This window comes from Prionailurus bengalensis, chromosome C2 (assembly GCF_016509475.1).
Source record: "Prionailurus bengalensis isolate Pbe53 chromosome C2, Fcat_Pben_1.1_paternal_pri, whole genome shotgun sequence".
In the NCBI taxonomy this organism is placed as follows: Eukaryota; Metazoa; Chordata; class Mammalia; order Carnivora; family Felidae; genus Prionailurus; species Prionailurus bengalensis.
Window position 1 is genome coordinate 107140867 of NC_057350.1, and position 16890 is coordinate 107157756.

General features: G+C 37.3%; 1 protein-coding gene across 1 annotated transcript; it reads right to left on the bottom strand.

Moving 5' to 3' along the window:
• Positions 1 to 6700: 6700 nt before the first annotated feature.
• LOC122491803 (serine/Arginine-related protein 53-like) lies at positions 6701 to 16009 on the bottom strand (the record flags this gene model as incomplete). The annotated part of the gene is made up of 3 exons (XM_043595039.1): positions 6701 to 7065; positions 7746 to 7898; positions 15851 to 16009. Coding segments are annotated over 3 exons (405 nt in total), but the record flags the coding sequence as incomplete, so codon positions are not given.
• Positions 16010 to 16890: the final 881 nt, after the last annotated feature.

Sequence of the window (16890 nt, forward strand, 5' to 3'; positions counted from 1 at the left end):
CTTTGAAATTGGAATTTCAAGTGAAGGACAACAAATAAAAATGGAGTCTCTGGTATTTTCTAGGCTGTGGTGAATGCTAACACATTTGTTCTTATTAATTATAAAGAAGGGAAGTTAAAAGTCTCTGAGCATCTTTTCTGAAAGTAGCCCACATGACCTTAAAACATAAGCTTGGTTGTAAGGAGAACAGTGTGAATGTGAATAGGGTTTCCCCTTGAATTGTTTTTGTGGAATAGCTATTAAGTAACACAGGACAGGCTGATTATGCTCTATGGTAGGTATACAAATTTTACTTTTAATTTTTTAATGTTTATTTATTTTTGAGAGGGGGGGGAGGGGCAGAGAGAGAGGGAGACACAGAATCCGAAACAGGCTCCAGGCTGAGCTGTCAGCACAGAGCCCAACGTGGGGCTCGAACTCACGAACCCTGAGATCATGACCTGGCCTGAAGTCGGATGCTTAACTGACTGAGCCACCAGGCGTCCCTACAATTTCTTTTTAATGAAATAAACATGGAGAAAAGCATATTTATGGGAGATCATCATTTTAGATGCCTCTCCATTTTCACCTCACACATTGAGATTCCAGGTGATTCTACACAGCATTTTGAGCAGAGTCATGCAGTGGAAGTGTGTTGGGCCCATATACACAGCATTTTGAAAAAGGTATTTTTCAAACTATTAATAAATTAGTTGCCATAGGAGTTATCTTCTCCAGGTCAGTTAGACTTACTACAGCAGAAAGAGAAAAGAGAAAAGCTACAGTGCTGCTAAATAAACAATCCAGTGACAGAATTTGCTTAAAAAAATCTACCTAATCTTTAACAATAGTCATTCAGTCATTGTGCTGGCATTTGGAAAACATTTATTTCTCAACTATTTAAAATTCCAATTTCATTTTTCATTTTATGGCACAATTTTTGTGGAATAAGCACAGGCAGATAGACTGTAGTTATGGAGTTTATGGAAGACAAGGGATTTTAGCAGTTGATTTTTAAAAAAGACCAAGAAGGGAGCCTGCACTCTACTATGTCTTTTACACTGTGGGATTTAAGCCCAAGTACCATGTTGCAAGATGCTAAGAGAGGGTTAGGGTCAGTTCAGTTCATCATTCTGTCTGAGAGCTGTAGCAGGATCATTTTGCCATTCCTTCTCAAGATCTAAAAATAAAACGGTACATTGTTGAGTTTACGGTATTACTATATTGGTAGCCTTTATTTCTTGAACACTGGCCTTGCAAGGACAGCAATCATAGGAGCCAGCGGGTGGACCCTGAATGACCACATCCACATCATTTGCAATATCATTTAAGCAATAAAAAAATTAGACCAGAAAGTCTGGTGTAGGGTAGAACTAGTAAGATCCTTGCTTAAACTCTGCTCCATTTGTCAAAGTCCCAAATGCAACAGAAAGCACTTTCTACCTACTGATGACATTTTATTTTAGAATTTTTTTTACTGTGGTATAATAAACGTAACAATTACCATCTTAACCATTTTTACTTTTTAAAAAAATTTTTTTTCTTTTTTTTTAATGTTTGTTCATTTGTGAGAGAGAGAGAGAGAGAGAGAGAGAGAACAGGGGAACAGGGGAGGAGCAGAGAGAGAGGGAGACAGAATCAGAGGCAGGCTGCAGGCTCTGAGCTGTCAGCACAGGGCCCGACGCGGGGCTCGAACTCATGGAATGTGAGATCATGACCTGAGCTGAAGTCTGACGCTCAACCGACTGAGCCACCAAGGCGCCCCCATCTTAACCATTTTTAATTTTTTTTTTTCTCAACGTTTATTTTTATTTTTGGGACAGAGAGAGACAGAGCATGAACGGGGGAGGGGCAGAGAGAGAGGGAGACACAGAATCGGAAACAGGCTCCAGGCTCTGAGCCATCAGCCCAGAGCCTGTTGCGGGGCTCGAACTCACGGACCCCGAGATCGTGACCTGGCTGAAGTCGGGCGCTTAACCGACTGCGCCACCCAGGCGCCCCAACCATTTTTAAATGTACAGTTCAGTGGTACTAATACATTCACATTACTGTGAAACTATCACTACCATCCATCCCCATAATTCTTTTCCTCTTTTTAATTTTTTAAGATTTTTTAAAAAAAAGTAATCCTTCCACCCAACGTGGGACTCAAACTTACAACCGGAGATGAAGAGTTGCATGCTGTACTGACTGAGCCAGTCAGGCACCCCTCTTTTCACCTTGTGAAACTGAAATTCTTTACCCATTAAATAATAGCTCATTTCCCCCTCCCTCAGCCTGGGCAACTACCATTATGCCTTCTGTCTTTATGATCTTAACTACTCTGAGTATCTCATAAAAGTGGAACCATACAGTGTTTGTCTTTTTGGGATTGGGTTATTTTACTGAACATAATGTCCTCAAGGGTCATCCATGTTGTAGTATATTGTGGAATTTCCTTCCTCCTTTTAAGTTAGTTACCATATAGTGTTATATTATTTTCAAGCATACAATATACTGATTCAACAGTTCTATACATTTCAGTGCTCATCACGACAAGGGCACTCCTTAGTCCCCATCACCTATTTCACCCATCTGGTAACCATCAGCTTGTTCTCTATAACTAAGAGTCTATTTCCTGGTTTGTCTCTTTTTTTCCCCCTTTGCCCATTGTTTTTTTTTTTTTTTTTTTCCTTTTTTAAGCTTATTTATTCATTTTGTCTGTGAGAGAGAAATAGAGAGCACAGTGTGAGCGAGGGAGGGGCAGAGAGAGGGAGAATCCCAAGTAGACTCAGGGCTGTCAGTACAGAACTCGATGTGGGGTTCGAACTCATGAACCTTGAGATCATGACCTGAGCTGAAATCAAGAGTTGGACTGCCACCCAGATGCCTCTCCATTGTTTTGTTTCTTAAATCCCACATATGAGTGAGCTCATATGGTATTTGTCTTTCTCTGACTTATTTCACTCAGAATTTCCTTCCTCTTTAAGGCCAAATAACATTCCATTGTATATATAGGCCACATTTTACTTATCCATTCATCTATCCATGGACACTTGGGTTTCTTTCATGTTTTAGCTATTGTGAATAATGCTATTATGAACATGGGTGTGCAAGCATCTCTTTGAGACCCTACTTTCAATTCTTTTGGTATAGAATTTTTGATTGATTAATTGTACTGGCTCCAAATAAATAGCTGGAGTCATTTAATGTTTATTTTTGAGAGAGAGAGAGTGAGCGAGCAGGGGAGGGGCCAAGAGAGAAGGAGACACAGAATCCAAAGCAGTCTCCAGGCTCAGAGCTGTCAACACAGGGCCTGACACGGGGCTCGAACTCATGAACGGTGAGATCATGACCTGAGCCGAAGTTGGATACTTAACCAACTGAGCCACCCAGGTGCCCCAATAGCCTGATTCATTTAAATAGCCAGACTATTAAATAGACTGCTCATTCAACATGGACAAATCTATTCTTCCTTCATTGGAAAGTATTTATTGAAAGACTTCTTTGTGTCAGGAATGGGCTAGATGCTGGGATCCAATGATAGTAAAAATAACTTGGAAATATAGATGATAGAGCATTTTCTTTGATTTAGAAAAAAAACCCCATGAATTAAATATATTGATCAACATCTATCCCTATGATAAAAGGTGAAGATGATTAGAGAATTCACAAAGTGTTCTTTCTTACCTCCATTTGTACTCCTGTTCTGCTGTAAAGACTCAAATATTTTCTTTAAGTTTATTCATTTATTTTTGAGAGAGAGAGAGAGAGAGAGAGAGAACGAGAGAGAGAGAGGGGCGCCTGGGTGGCGCAGTTGGTTAAGCGTCCGACTTCAGCCAGGTCACGATCTCGCGGTCTGTGAGTTCGAGCCCCGCGTCGGGCTCTGGGCTGATGGCTCAGAGCCTGGAGCCTGTTTCTGATTCTGTGTCTCCCTCTCTCTCTGCCCTTCCCCCGTTCATGCTTTGTCTCCCTCTGTCCCAAAAATAAATAAACGTTGAAAAAAAAAAAAAAAAAAAAGAAAGAGAGAGAGAGAGAGAGAGAGAGAGAGAGAGAGAGAGAGAGAGAAACCCAAGCAGGCCCTGTGCTGTCAGAGCAGAGCCCAGCATGGGGCTCAATCTCGTGATGGTGAGAGCATGACATGAGCTGAAACCAAGAGGCAGTTGCTTAACTGAGTCACCCAGGCACCCCTCAAATATTTTCTTGAGAGGCAGGGCCACTTGGGTCTTTCGTGAGAGAGATTCTTCCCTGCATTAGCACTGTGATGGTTCCCAGCCGTCTAGATCAACTATTAGGAAGATGGAGGGGGGTGGCTGTGAGTTCTTGTGGCTCCAGGAGCTATCTTGTTTTTCAAGTCTTTGTCAGTTGGGATTTCTTCCATGAAGTCTTCTTTAATTTTCTAACTTGGAGTAATTTCTCTTTCGACTGCAACCATGCCCTCTCCTCTGCCACTAAGTATTCTATTAGTTATATCATATTACATGTCTGGGCTTCATAACTAAGCCTTGAGGAGGCAGGATCCCCAGTAGATTCACGTGTGTATACCCAACTGCATGCACTGTACCCAGTGCAAACTAGGTATTCAAAAAAAGATTAACGAATAAGTGGGTAAATTTGACTGAAGAAGACCTGAGGTCCCTCCAGTAAGTAGATGGCAGGTCGTTAACTGCAGAGCAAGTAGGATTTCCTGTGTTCTTGGCAGGGAGGGAGGGGGAATCCATTGGCTGTGGCATTTCAAGCGCATACATGTGGAATACATGGATGTTGAGGTGTAGCTTTTGCACCATAACATGCAACTATTTGTTCCGTATTTCATGAAGATGGCTACCATGCCAAAGTGTTATTTTGACAAAATAGTATACTTTTTCTATAAAGGGCATTCTTTTATGTTATTTTACTGAAAACCCAAAGAAAGCAGGTCCACTATTAGCATCCTCATTTTAATGTGAGGATGCTGAAGTGCAGCAGGTGAGTGACTTAGTGTTCTTATTCCATTTTCCCTGAGGATGCAGTCAGAAATGAAAAACCAACTTATATTACTAGCACTCATCATTTTGTATGAAATCAACGCTTCAAGAAACACTGAGGTCTCATGTTAAGTCCAAATTGTTATCATTAGTCAAGTGACATGAAAGGGATTATTCTGTTTTATAGACTCATTATATTAGGATATTAAAGAAAGCCAGGATGCATCACCTAGCTTGAGTATGGTGATATATTTGATAGTAGTCTCTGAGGTCTTTCTCATTAAATTTGATTTGGCTTGTGTGGTAATATTGTAGGCTTCAACAGGAATGTAAGTAAATGAAGTTAATAATATATTAAAATGAATCATACTGGCAATCAGGAAAGAGGGGAATAGTCATTGAGTTCCTGCAGGGACCAAAGTTTAGTTAATTAAAAAAAAAAAACTTGATTCTTTATCTCTGTATTTAGCTTTAAAATACAAATCAATTGTAATTTAAACTTCTGTATTTGGGCTACTTGCCACAAAGGAACACTGGTGTTAAACATAATTAAAGTATATAATAATATTTTCACTATATTACCGGTAAGGAACATTAGGCATACTGAGAAAAAAATGCCTAGTCCAGGCTCTCTGGAGAATAACTAGTGGCCCAAATGACAACCCAGAGTCTTGCCTAGACCACTAAGGTATACTTTCCAAAAGGGTGTACTTTTACTGTTTACAAGTTATGCAAAGAATGAAATACAAAATATTTCAAAAATTGTAAGCTCTTTTTTAGTCACTAAAAACGTGCCTATCTATATTAAAAATCACACAAACTTTAGTTTATGCTGGGCACTTTTACTGAGAGCTAAAAAGAAAAAAAAAAACCCAGGCATCTATTTTAGAATGTGAACCATTCTTGTATGAAAACAAGTATTTTGTCATCAGTCTATTTTCCAGACCTTTTGCACCTGGAATCTTAATATTTAAAAAAATTTTTTAACAGGAATTAGAATTGTAGTAGTCTCAGAAATATAACAAAGATGGCTTTAAACTGTCCTAAATATTGGTAATCTTCTCCCAAACACTTTGCGTATCTTGTATTCTGAGGTATAGTCTCCAGAGAGACTAAATTAGAGTGAGACCAGACAACAGAACAAAATAGAAAGGAAATATTCATGGCAGTTGTTGAAAACTAGTTTTGTAAGGCAAGGCCTAGAGAATCTTATCTCTGGCATGTTTAGCACGACTGCATAGTTGATTTTCATTCAGCTACTAGAGAAAGGTATTCTACAATGACAGACAGCCTTATCAAAATTACAATTAGCTGGCTTCCTCTGCAGGGAACAGCAGTTGGTTAAGTAAGGCCGAAATGAGAGCTCTTTTTCAGTTTCCTCAGAAATGATTTCCCCATCTTGGGTATTTGGTCAACTGAGGAGGTCTAGCATGAACATATGATTTCTAGAAGAATGAGCTGGGATCTGCTAACATGTTTAAAAAGGAATACTTCGTAAATGCTGATCTCTAAGCAAAAATCATTATTTGTCAAGAATTTTTAAAAAATGTTTTTCTTTTAAGATTAAAATGCTCATTCTGCTTAGGTTGGTTAGAGTGCTTTTTATTCTGCCTAAATTTTTATAATAAGGTGAAATAAAAGATTCAAAAATGGTTTCATAATACATGGAAGATGAAATCTCATATGTATAGGATATAGTTTGATTCTTACATATGCAAAATTGTGTTCTTACATGACGACTGGTATCTTCTAAATTGTACTCAGAAACACTACTATGTACCATTTATTTTTATTATCACTGATATTTTTAAGATTAGCTTTATTAACAGTATGACATTTTCATGCATTGTTAAATTTCACACTAGTTTTAATATTCGCAATGTTTAAGTTCAAATCAACAAATATTCAAGCCTACGTGAGAAAAAAATGAAATGGTATTACCTTTTAATATAATCAGCTAACTGCTTTTTAAGAGTAAAACGTTAATACTGGGATTTTAAAACCTAAATTTCCAATGTTACTGTCAATTCAACCATATGTATTTCACTTAGGCCACAGGACTGCCCATTAGCCTTTCTTGTCGGAGAGCAATTAATCTCTTGAACCACTTTTCCTCAGCATCAGCTTTCTCAATAAATAGCTAAAAAAGGAAAAGAAAAAGGAAAAATGTTATAGTTTGCCAATAACTTGGATTTGACCTTACATAACATGAATCATAGAAAACATCTTTATAGAATACATCTTTTAGCGCAAGTTTTGGCTACTTCTCAGTTTAACAATTGCCTTCTCAATTGAAGATATTCTATCTGGAGTTAATGTTCAGAAAGTCTTGGAGTAAAAGGACTAATATCAGCATCATGTGTTAACAATTTTACACCTTATTTTGTGAAGTGTATTTCCTATACCCTTTATCAGAGACACAGTGGAATGATACCACTTCAGAGTAGACAGAAAAATATGTGTGTCAGTGACATGTTCACAGTCAATGAACCAACTGGAGCTGAACCAGAATTAGATCTTTTAGTGCCAGATTAAAAAGAAAACAAAAATCTTTTTTTTTTTTTTTTTTTTTTTTTTTTGCTTATTTTTGTTAAGCATAGAAAGAATACTTCTAAAAGTCAGACAACATGATTTGGGCCACACCAGATTCAATGTCACTGCTCTAAGGGATGGGGGTTAGCTGTTTATTTGTAACGAATAGGAACATATGAATCCTTTTCTTCCAATGGTCTTCTTGTCATCAGCAAAAAAGGACAACAGTTTGAATTAATTTCAGTCAACTAGACTTCAATTGACATTCTTACGATTTAAGGCTCTTACATTTGGATGGGCCAGAGAATTGTCATCTTGGTACTTGATGGTAGTGGGGATGCTGCTAGGGTCTATTTCTTTTTCAGTACTGGGTGGATCAGCAACTACTGATGCTGGTCCTGATGCTGCAGTTGTGTGCTTCACGTCACCAGGTTCCACCGACTGAAACATAAAATATATCATTAATTAGATCACAACACACAATTAAAATTTTGCTTTAATAATATCTCAGATTTTGAATTGTAATTGTTCGTTTAGTCTCCTTTGAGATAAAGCACGAAAAGACCCTAGGTTATTGAATAAGAAACAATTAGTCATAAAATAAGCAGATATAAAAACATTGAGAGAATGTTTATCATTTTTTATGATCAGCATACTTTTCTTAAGAAATTGGTACTTTGAGTCCATACTATGGAAAAATATATTTCATAAAACTAAATTCTATTAGTTAAAACAAGCTTGTGACAAATCTCCAGCATTTAGTTGGCTTCTTCAGATATAAAAAAAAAATTCAAAGGTTATTTTGTTTTTGCTTTTTAAATAACAGCCTCAGTGAGATATATTTCACATATCACTATTCATATAGCTCTTAGCATATCCACAGGGTTTTGTAACCAACACCACAAGCAACTTCAGAATATTTTCATCATTCTCCCAAAAAACCACATACCCATTAGCAGTCACTGCTCCCCACTTCTCCCAGCCTTCCCATCCCTATGCAAACACTAATCTACTTTCTTGTCACTATGGATTTGCCTATTCTGGATACTTCATATAAAAGAAGTCATAAAATATGTGGTTTTGTTTTCTGTGACCAGCTTCTTTCATTTATTATTTTCTAAATTTATTTTTGAGAGAGAGGGAGAGAGAGAGAGAGCGAGAGAGCAAGCACAAGCAGGGGAGGAGGCAGAGAGAAAGAGGGAGACACAGAATCTGAAGCAGGCTCCAAGATCTGAGCACAGAGTCTGATGCAGGGCTTGAACTCACAAACCATGAGATTATGACCCGAGCCAAAGTCGGACGCTTAACCGACTGAGCCACCCAGACACCCCAGCTTCTTTTACTCAGCACGTTTTCAAGGTTCATCCATGTAAGGTTCAGTATATGTCAGGACGTCATTCCTTTTTATTGCTGAATGATATTCCATTATGGAATATTAGGTGCCAGGCATTGTGCTCAATGCTGGGCACGTGAAGACTAATAAATCGTTGCTGCTGCCTAGAAGGAGCCAGCAGTGTTATGCTTTATCAGGTTAATTCCAGCACACCCCTCCCTGAGAAAGGAGGACAGGGAAGTGGCTGATTAGCAGCAAGTCTGCAGGGATAACATGAAATAGACTAGATGAGAAGTTGGAATTGAAGTTAAAGTACTGGTTCCGTATGTGTAGTTTTTGAACTTCCATTTTCTTTATTTTAGCTACTACTGAACATCCACTTTTCTAAAAAAAATTTTTTTTAACATTTATTTATTTTTGAGACAGAGAGAGACAGAGCATGAACGGGGGAGGGTCAGAGAGAGAGGGAGACACAGAATCCGAAACAGGCTCCAGGCTCTGAGCTGTCAGCACAGAGCCCGACGCGGGGCTTGAACTCACGGATCGCGAGATCATGACCTGAGCTGAAGTCGGACGCTTAACCGACTGAGCCACCCAGGCGCCCCTGAACATCCACTTTTTTAAATGAAGGGTAAAACAAACGTCACCAGGAAAGACATCTAGAAAATGAAATCTACATGGATTAATCCTTTCTTAGGATGACTTATCTTAGAACTGGTTATCCATCTATTTAGTACTTATTGAGTGCTAATAATTGTTAAGCACTGGGTACCAAGGGACAGTAAAATAGATATGGTCCCTGCCCCAACTAGAGATTATATTTTGTGAATGGGACCGGCCAACAGATTACAAACAAATCAAAATAAAAATCAATACATAATCACAAATTGTAACAAGGGACATAGAGATACTTAGACAAATAACTGTTAAATTTGACTTAGAAGTTGTCTTCTTATACTATGAGGCCAATATTCCCCCCTTCCCCCCCAGGTGTCAAACATTTCTATGTCTCCAACATACCGGGCCCATGAGGCCTTGTGGTATTATACTCACCCTTTATAAAACTGAGGACATATAACAGTAAAGCCCAACATTCTGTATAGGGCAAAGTGGGAAGAATGCTAATCCAATGAGGTCCAGATATCATTTTTTGGTAGTCTATGCTGCCATGCAGAGAATAGAAGAGCATGCAATTCTGTATATCTTAGTCATGCTTCTATTTAGCCAGGAGGCTGGCAGTGTTGAACTGCCTTGAAAATAGTGAAGTGCTGTTACTTTAGTTGTCAAAGATGTGGATTGCACATATTCAGGTGGCAGAGATAACATCCTATTTATAAAAATGAAATAATTTCTCATTCTGTATCTACCTATAGAACATTAAGGTTTTCTTTTGAGAAGTGCTTATACACATTTAAGGTACAGTTTTCAGAGGTTAGGATGAGAGCATGGAAGTTATTATTATTTAATAATTAGTAATTAAAAATGTATGACAAGGATCATTAATTGCTTCTTTATTTGAGGAAAACTGAGAAAAATGCGACTTAAAGAAAAATCCACAACACGGTCACTATCAATATCCGGCTTTGAGTAGCACTGCCACCTGGTGGTTCAGCTTGGAAAACCTGGCTTAAAATGCACCTCAAGTAAAAGAATAAATGACCCAGCTGCTTAGGGTTATTTACCCTCTTTCTGAACATAGGTGAATATCTGTTAGCTACAAAAATTTTAGGGTTGAATAACTGGCAATAGGCTTATTTGGGACACAAACTGCATCTTGGTTCCAGAAGTTGATTATATAGTGGGAGCTATCAGATTATCTACTCACACAAGAGATACATGATTGCAGAGAGTTAAACTAGTTAAATCGATATGTGTTGACGGAGACACAATGTCTAGCATGTTATTGTAATAGCCACTTTTATAGTAACAGCTCTCTAGATTAATCAGTACAATTAACACAGCTAAGAGACTCTATCAACTGAAGGGGGTTTTAGTATAGAGAAACCTTTTTTTTCAGACATACAAACTTTATACCAGTATGTGTAGAACTGTCCAGGAGAGAAAGATGTTGAAACTTGGGTCATGAGTAATTTAGTCCTCAGGAGAGTTAGTCTTTGCTATGCATCAGGGATAGCCCGTATCTCCCCATGATTTGGATAAAATAGTCCTCCTGATAATTTACCTCCCTTTGCTAAGTAATCTCCTGATAAATAATTCAGCTTCTTGGGCATCCTGAATCCCTACCTTATATTGCAGACACAGATATTTTAGAAACTGGAAAGGGATATCATTTTCTAAACTAATAAATTGGCTCTCTGTTTTATATTACAGTTGAGTGTAAATTTATTCATTGTTGGCCCAGCAATTCTTTTCTGATCATTTTGAAATGCAGTGACTAATAAAAATCTGGTGTTGGATACAGTCTAATACTTTAGACTGTACATTCATCAAGGTAAATGCCATCTTGTTTTTTTAGCATATGTTCCAGTTAGTGAATGCACGCTTTCTTTATACTTCAATAGAAAAAATGCACTGAATTCATAATTATGAGAGACACTGGATTAGTAAAAACAAACACAGGCTCTGGAGCTGAATAAATATTGTTTGGATGCTCCTTCTTGTCATTTATTAGCACTTTGACTGTGGGTTATAAAGTTTGCTGAGCCTCGGCTTACTCAGCTGTAAATAAAGGTTACTGGTATATTAGACAAATCACATATGGTAAATGTCTAGCATTAAAGATAGCCATTATTATTTTAGTTACTTTAGATTATTTAAATATAAAAAACAAAGTGGGGCTACAATACACCATTGTTTTCCATCATTTTCTTATTAGTGCTTTAATGTTTCCCAATGCTGTGCTGAAACAAATTGGCCCAAAGCTGATGTGTGTATACTAAACCAGTAAGTTTAGTAAACTGTAAAGCTGCGAAGTAATTTTTTAACCAGTTGCTTAGTAATACAATAGGTCACCAAGCCTCAAATGAGAATTTTAGGATCTACAGACCATAAAAAAAATTATGTAAAACAATCTGTGACTGAACCAAAATGAGAACCCTTGCATCTCCAATTTCTTTTAAGGAAGCCACAGACAAATGCAGCCCTCAGCATTCAGTAAGGGGAAGAGGTGGACGCAGGAACAGGGAGAAGAGCAGTAACACTTCCATTTCTGGAATGCTTCCTATGTGCCAGGCGCTTGGTTGTTTTATGTAAAGTATCTTGCTTATCCTTATAAAAACTTCTGGCAGGGGTATTATCTTTCTTTCAAGATCTTTTTTTTTAGTCAATTACACATCCAGCTCTTGATCTTGGCTCAGGTCCATGATCTCATGGTTTGTGGGATCGAGCCCCACATTGGGATCTGCGCTGACAGCATGGAGCCTGCTTGGGACTTTCTTTCTCCTTCACTCTCTGCCCCTCCCCCACTTGTTCTCTATCTCTCAAAATAAATTTAAAATTAAAAAAAAAAAAGATATGAGAGTCATGAGTTTATCATATGGTTTAAGGACACAGCCAGTAAATGGCAGAATCAGACCTGACCCTACATCTGTCTGACCTTATATCGCATGCTTTTGACCACTGCTTCCTAATTGCTAAACCTGAGATTTATTATAATTTGGTTTTAATTTTAGAGGAAAGAAAGAAAATATTTTAACTGAATATATTTTTAAGTGGCACAACTCACAGTGCTGGATCAATAATAATTTCTAGGCTGCTTTTGCTTCTCTGTCATACTTATCCAATCTAGAACTATTCAGTTCTAGGCTTTCCCTTCCAGAATTGATTTTATTTCTTTGTGTGAATTACTGTTAAGGGCCACTTCTTCTAAAAGCCAGTTGGAACCATAGATGGATTTCTTCCATACAAATTCATGAATGGTCCTTATGTTCCTTATGAGAGGTCTCTATTTCATCTGAATCCTAACAGTGGCATCTGAATTAGATGTACAAGAAAAGCTGTATTAAAGCTGAGAGAAAATTCCAGCTCATCACTAAAAACTAAAGCAACAGAAATTAATTATTAAAATAATTAATAATGGTGGTCCCTTTGATCAGCGATGTAGGTGAAATTCCTTTCTATTGGTCCCATGGAAAGCCATTTAGCTATATAGGGTTTTGTTGGAGATTTAGGAAGAAGAGCTTTTCTCTTGGATTTAGCCAGTTATCTTAACATTAATAACCTTAAGATGTTAAAGGAAATAATCTTTTAAAACTTTCCTAGGGGAGGGGCGCCTGGGTGGCTCAGTTGGTTAAGTGTCCGACTTCGGCTCAGGTCATGACTTTGTGGTTCATGGGTTTGAGCCCCGTGTAGGGTTCTGTGCTGACAGCTCAGAGTCTGAAGCCTGCTTCAGATTCTGTGTCTCCTTCTCTGCCCCTCCCTTGCTCACGCTCTGTCTTTCTCTGTCTCTCAAAAATAAATAAATGTAAAAAAAAAAATAAGTTTTAAAACTTTCTTAGCGGATACAGTGAGGTGAAAGCATTACAGATTCTGGAATTGAAATATACAGATATTAATACATTTATACCTTTCAAAAGACTTTAAAGGTAAAGCCAGATGTCTAAAGATTTTCTGTGTTTCTCAGCAAGAGGTCTGCCTTACTGCTGAGCATGGATACTTGGAGAAAATCAGGGGCATATTAAGAAATGTAATTGGGGGGCGCCTGGGTGGCGCAGTCGGTTAAGCGTCCGACTTCAGCCAGGTCACGATCTCGCGGTCCGTGAGTTCGAGCCCCGCATCGGGCTCTGGGCTGATGGCTCAGAGCCTGGAGCCTGTTTCTGATTCTGTGTCTCCCTCTCTCTCTGCCCCTCCCCCGTTCATGCTCTGTCTCTCTCTGTCCCCCAAAAAATAAATAAACGTTGAAAAAAAAAATTAAAAAAAAAAAAAGAAATGTAACTGGGGTAAGATGTTTATACTTAAAAAAGACTGAGCAACTACAGTAGAAGTTTTTAAGCACTATGCTTAGTTTACAGAATGTACTTAAATATCAAATAATTTAGATGTTATAAAATGCTATTTAAAAATAAGCACTTATTGGATCAAGAACCATGTTAAGTATTTGATAATCATCATATTTACTCCTCAACAAATCCAACAGGTAGGTATTATTAGTTCTATTTTATGAATTTGGAAATTGAGGCCCAAAGAGGTTGAGAAGCTCACTGAAGATCATGGCAAGAAGTGTGGAAGTTAAGATTCAAACTTAGATCTCTTGGAGTTCAAAGCTCACCCTCTTTACACTACATCAGGTATACTTCTTCTTCTTTTTCTTCTTCTTTTTTTAATCTTTATTTTTTTGAGAGGCAGAGAGACAGAGTGCAAGTGGGGGAGGAACAAAGGGGGAGGGAGACACAGAATCTGAAGCAGGCTCCAGGCTCTGAGCTGTCTACACAGAGCCTGACGCGGGGCTCAAACTCATGAACCACAAGTTCATGACCTGAGCTGAAGTCTGATGCTCAACTGACTGAGCCACCCAGACGCCCTTATCAGGTATACTTCTGATCAATATCCTTGCTCATTGCTGATTTTGCTTGTTATTGGAAGAGCTACTAGTATCTTGGAGGAAAAAAATGGAAGTAAAAATAAGTTTATTATATTAATAATTAGTACCAAAGAGAAAAAGTTGTTTAGAGGAAAACTTGGTGTATTAACTAGAGAGGAATGAGTATTTCCACAGAAAGAAAATGCTAGGTTATCTTGAGTCCAGTCAGAGCTGGGAAGTCAGGATGAACTTCAGAAAGCAAATACTAGGAAACAAAATAAATTACAATTCTATGAGGACATGTGAATGACCTTTATATGTAAGATATTAAAGAGTAAGATAGTAAATAAAATGAGCAACTATATTTATGGATGTCCATTGTAGAGTTCCACCATTTTTTAGGAGTTATGGTGGCAAATTATAAAAAGTTCAAATGAAATTCAGGAAACAACAAGGCAAGGACCACGGAATAACCAGGGCTGTCTACTGCTATGCACCAGGCGCCAGTGCTCAAGTCACTTCTCCAGGATGAATTATTTTAAAAAGTATATGGTAATTGAAAAGATGTCCATGTCACCAGCAACAGGGGAAATGCTAATAGAAAAACAAAAGGTCAATTCTACCTGACCACGTATCAGGTCAGTAAATGTAAAAATATCTGATAAGGATTTGGTGTTAACCAGGGTGTGAGAGGCAGACATCTTGCACTTGTGGGCAGAATCTGAATTGGTACAATGTTTTTGGAGGATGACTTTGGGAACATATATGAAGATAAACAATATTAACCTTAAGCAAATATCTCCAACTTGAAAATTTTCTTTTACGAGGATAATAATGGATATTTACAAATATGTATGTAATACTTTCAAGCTTACAACTACTTAAATATCTAGTATCAAGGAAAAAATCAATGAATTATGGTAAATTCATCAGCAGGATACTGTATAGTCACTAATGTATTTACAGATGTAGAATATTTTTGAATAATATTCATGACTTTATTACATGTATGTTATTAAAGAATACATGTATTTCACAGTAGAATGCCTTTTCTGACTCAAGGAACAGATTCCTAAAGACAGCCTTGACACTAACTGAAAGAATACATGCAATATTCAACAGAAATAAAATGCCAATCAGAACTCTTTTACTAGAGTTGAATAAGTGATACCCATCTGGGCAAAGGGTGTAGATATATGTTACTATTTGGGTAAAAATCTGATTGTTAAAGCTCTCCTCTAACTTTTGTCCAGAAATGTCAATTCAAAAGTAGATGCAGGCATTTGAAAAGAAAACTATATGTTCATAAAATGCATATTACTGCTTTAGAACTGTTGACATTTTACTTTGTCTTCTCAGTGAATTTTAAAATAAAAATGGCATCAGATATATTTTTACAAGTGAAACTTGAACGGATTCTCACTGATTCGTTCTCTCTCTCTCAATAACATGCTGACACTCGCTCACCCTACTTCATCTATCTGTTAGAAGAAGCACTTACATTTAAGTAAAATCCATTAATAAAGCACCTCCTCAGAGGGGATCTAAAGGCTTATTCATAATGTCTGGATGAAAACTTACCTTTTTGACTTCTTTACTTGATCTGAATGTCTGCTGAACAAAAGAATCACTTTCAATGGCTTCAATTTCTTTTACTCTTTTTACTTGTTCTACCAGGGTGGCTTGGTCTAAAAAAAAGGGGGGGGGGTATAATGTCAGTGTATTTTGTGTGTAAGCTTGTTAACAACACTATTCTAAGCAAGTTTCTTTCTTTCTGTGAAGTAATTTTATGACTTCTGGAATTTACCTGGATGAAAAGATGTTATAGTTAAGCTGTAACAAAAAACTATTTCCCCCCGGAGATCCACAAATATAATATTCTTACACACTAAGGCTCTCATCTAAAACCTAAAACATTGCTGAGAAGTCATTGCTATAATGATATAAGCTAATCTGGGCTAATCTAGTGGGAGGGCTTTGAAAATTAAAAAAATATTATGGAAATACATATAAAAGGAATAACAGCACAATGAATCCATTTGCACCCATCACTCAGCTTCTATAGTCATGAACTTTGTTACTTCTTATTTACTTTATTGATCCTCACTTCATCTTTTTAGGTAGACATGGAGTACTCAAAAGTAGCTCCCAGACACTGTACCATGTTACCCCTAAGTATTTAGTAGGTATTTCAGGTAAGGGCTTTAAAAAAAAAAAAACCCAAACAACAGTAACGCAACTACAATACCATTTTTATATCCAACAATATTACCAATAATGCCTTAATATCATCTTATACAGTCCATGTTTAATTTTCACTGTCTAAAAAAAAAAAAAAAACGTCTTTTTTATAGGTAGTTTGCTTAAAACAGGATCCATACAAGGTCCACACATTAGACTTGTTTGATAAGTATGTTAAACCCTTTTAATCACTGACAGTCTTCAGTCCCTCCCTTTCATTGCCATTTATTTGTTGGAGAAAATGGATCATTTATACTTAAAATTTTTCTACATTCTAGATCTGGCTGATTTTATTCTCATGATGTCATTTAACATGTTCCTCTATCCTTCGTATTTTGTGTAAGCCAGTAGTTAGATCTAGTGACTGGATAAGATTCAAG